The 2,711-nt window shown below is 58.5% G+C and overlaps 1 protein-coding gene across 1 annotated transcript; it reads left to right on the forward strand.

Moving 5' to 3' along the window:
• Positions 1–75: 75 nt before the first annotated feature.
• TSTA3 (tissue specific transplantation antigen P35B) lies at positions 76–2,191 on the forward strand (the record flags this gene model as incomplete). The annotated part of the gene is made up of 6 exons (XM_008942610.1): positions 76–209; positions 350–414; positions 597–663; positions 754–833; positions 1,030–1,129; positions 2,136–2,191. Coding segments are annotated over 6 exons (502 nt in total), but the record flags the coding sequence as incomplete, so codon positions are not given.
• Between the last annotated feature and the right edge of the window lie 520 nt (positions 2,192–2,711).

The raw sequence follows: 2,711 nt of genomic DNA on the forward strand, positions 1-2,711 counted from the left end.
GGAATGAGCCCCCTGGGCCTGCCTGGGGGTGGGGGACGAGCCCCCTGGCCCTGCCCCTGCCCTGCTTGCCCCCAGGGGTTACTTTGAGCAGCACGGGCGCCGCTTCACTGCCGTCATCCCCACCAACGTCTTCGGCCCCCACGACAACTTCAACATCGAGGAGGGCCACGTCCTGCCAGGCCTCATCCACAAGGTCTACCTGGCCAAACGTGAGCGTGGCAGAACTTTGGAGCTTTTTGGGGAGGGTTGGGTGGGTTTCCCCCCCCCTCCTACCCCGCTGCCTGCTCCACGGGCTGCTCTGTTGGAGGTGGTTCTGATGGTCACGGGTGTGTTGTCCATCCTCCTGCAGAGACTGGCTCTGCTCTGACTGTCTGGGGCACGGGCAAGCCAAGGAGACAGTTCATCTACTCCCTGGTACGTGTGGTCCTCCCACGGCTTTGGGAGGGCAGGGTGTGGGGTGGAGAGGTCTAGGCCTGGATCTCAGCAGGGGCACCTGTCCCGGGCACCCTTGGTCATCCTCAGGGTTGGGTCCCCTGGTGATGGGAGGGCTTGGGGCCAGCAGCCACCCTCGCCAAGAGCCATCTGCCCTTCTGCAGGACCTGGCCCGGCTCTTCCTGTGGGTCCTTAGGGAGTATGAGGAGGTGGAGCCCATCATCTTGTCAGGTAAGCCCCATCCCCCTCCCCAAAAACAAGGGGCTCCAGCCCCTTCCCGAGGAGGCAGCAAGAACAGTCACCTTCTGCTCTTCTCCACAGTGGGGGAGGAAGATGAAGTCTCCATCAAAGAGGCAGCAGAGGCCATCGTGGAGGCCATGGACTTCAAGGGAGAGCTGCTTGTATCCTTCACCACAGGCTGGTCCTCATGGGGGGGACACCCCACATCCCACCAGCAGCTGTAGGGCTCTAGGGGAGATGTTGTGGCCCAGAACATCCCTCCCACCACCTCGTCCAGGACAGGGTGGGGGCAGAGGGAGGGAGAGGTGGTTTTCTACCCCCCTGCTTGGGTTTCCCTTGATCTCCCCCCTTCCCCAGTTTGACACCACCAAGGCTGATGGGCAGTTCAAGAAGACAGCCAGCAACGCCAAGCTCCAGCGCCACCTGCCCACCTTCCAGTTCACACCCTTCAGGCAAGGTGAGACCAGGGGCACTGTGGAAAACGTGGAGCTCCCACCTCCTGCCAGCAGCCCTGGGGGTCTGTCCACCATGGAGCTGCTGGAGCAGGTCCAGAGGAGGCCCCAGGGATGATCCATGGGGGCTGGAGCAGCTCTGGAGTGGGGCAGCCTGGAGAAGAGAAGGCTCCAGGGAGATCTTCTGGTGGCCTTCCAGGACTTAAAGGGGCCTAGAGGAAAGGTGGGGGCAGATATTTGAGTAGGACCTGTTGGAGCAGGACAACGAGTGGGGATTTTTAACTAAAAGAGGGAGATTTAGACTAGTTACAAGGAAAAATTTGTTGTATTGAGGGTGGTGAGCCCCTGGCCCAGGCTGCCCCGAGAGGTGGTCGCTGCCCCATCCCTGGCACCATCCCAGGGGAGGTTGGACAAAGCTCTGAGCACCCTGCTCTAGTTGGGGATGTCCCTGTCCCTGCAGGGCTTGGATGAGGTGACCTCTGAAGGTCCCTTCCCACCCAAACCCACTCTGGGATTCTTTTTGGAGCAACCACTGCTGGTTAATGAGCTTTGCTCTGTGTGAGCCTTTGCTCCTGTGCCCCCTCAAGGCCTGTGCTAAGCAGCAGAGCTTGGGACAAGGGGACCTACCACTTGAATTCATTTTTGGAGTAGTTCACATTTATTTTAATCCATTTATTTCAATTTTTTATCATGGTCTGAGATTTTTAGGCTTTCTGGTCGCCCGTGGCAGGAACCATCAGGTCAAATATTTCTTCTTCTGTACCTCCCATGTCTGAATGATTCAGGTTTTGGGGTTAAACTGAAAGCCCCAAGTGTCACCTTTGTTCTGTTTCCCTTGGTGGCTGCTCAGGGTGGAGCTGGTTGGGGTTGTGTGTGCTGAGGGAGAAGCTCCTGCTCCCTAGGTTGGACTAGATGACCTCGAAAAGGTCCCTTCCCACCCCAACCCCTCGATGATGTGATGAACAAAGTGCATCCCCCACCCCAAACCCATCCCAGCCTCTCCCTCCCCAGCTGTCCAGGAGACCTGCGACTGGTTCAGCGCCAACTACGCCAGCGCCAGGAAGTGAGGGGTGGAGGTGGCACCAGGACCAGCATCATCCTCCTCAGATCTCAGGGTTGTCCTCTGCTGGGGCAGGGGACGGGGCTGCAGGTGACAGGGGGGAGGGGGTGACAGTGACATTTCCAAAGTGACATTCCCAGGGAGGACACCCAGGGTAGGGTGGGGTGGAAGGTCAGGTCACCCCAAAGGGACCCCAGAGTAGGTGGTAGCAACCAACTGGAGCCACCACCCCCCATCTTGGCCCTGTCCTAGAGTGTGGGGGTGGTCCCAAAACTCCCCCCACACACATCAGGATGGGGGGGGATCAGAATGGGGATGGCTCCAGTTGTAAATGTAGAATTTATTAAAATATATGCAAATAAAAGTGATGGAAGGAGGAGCATCTGTCCTGCAGCACGGCCCCAAACCCACCTTGTGGCACCCTTGGGGTCCTGGGCGCCACCACGGGTTCTCAGCAGGGTCTAGAAGAGCCAAAAACTGCTCTAAAAACCCCTCTGGGAAGAGGCAGAAGGTGAAAGATGGGGAGA

The sequence above is a fragment of the Merops nubicus genome, unplaced genomic scaffold (genome assembly GCF_000691845.1).
Source record: "Merops nubicus isolate BGI_N331 unplaced genomic scaffold, ASM69184v1 scaffold14186, whole genome shotgun sequence".
NCBI classification, from domain to species: Eukaryota; Metazoa; Chordata; class Aves; order Coraciiformes; family Meropidae; genus Merops; species Merops nubicus.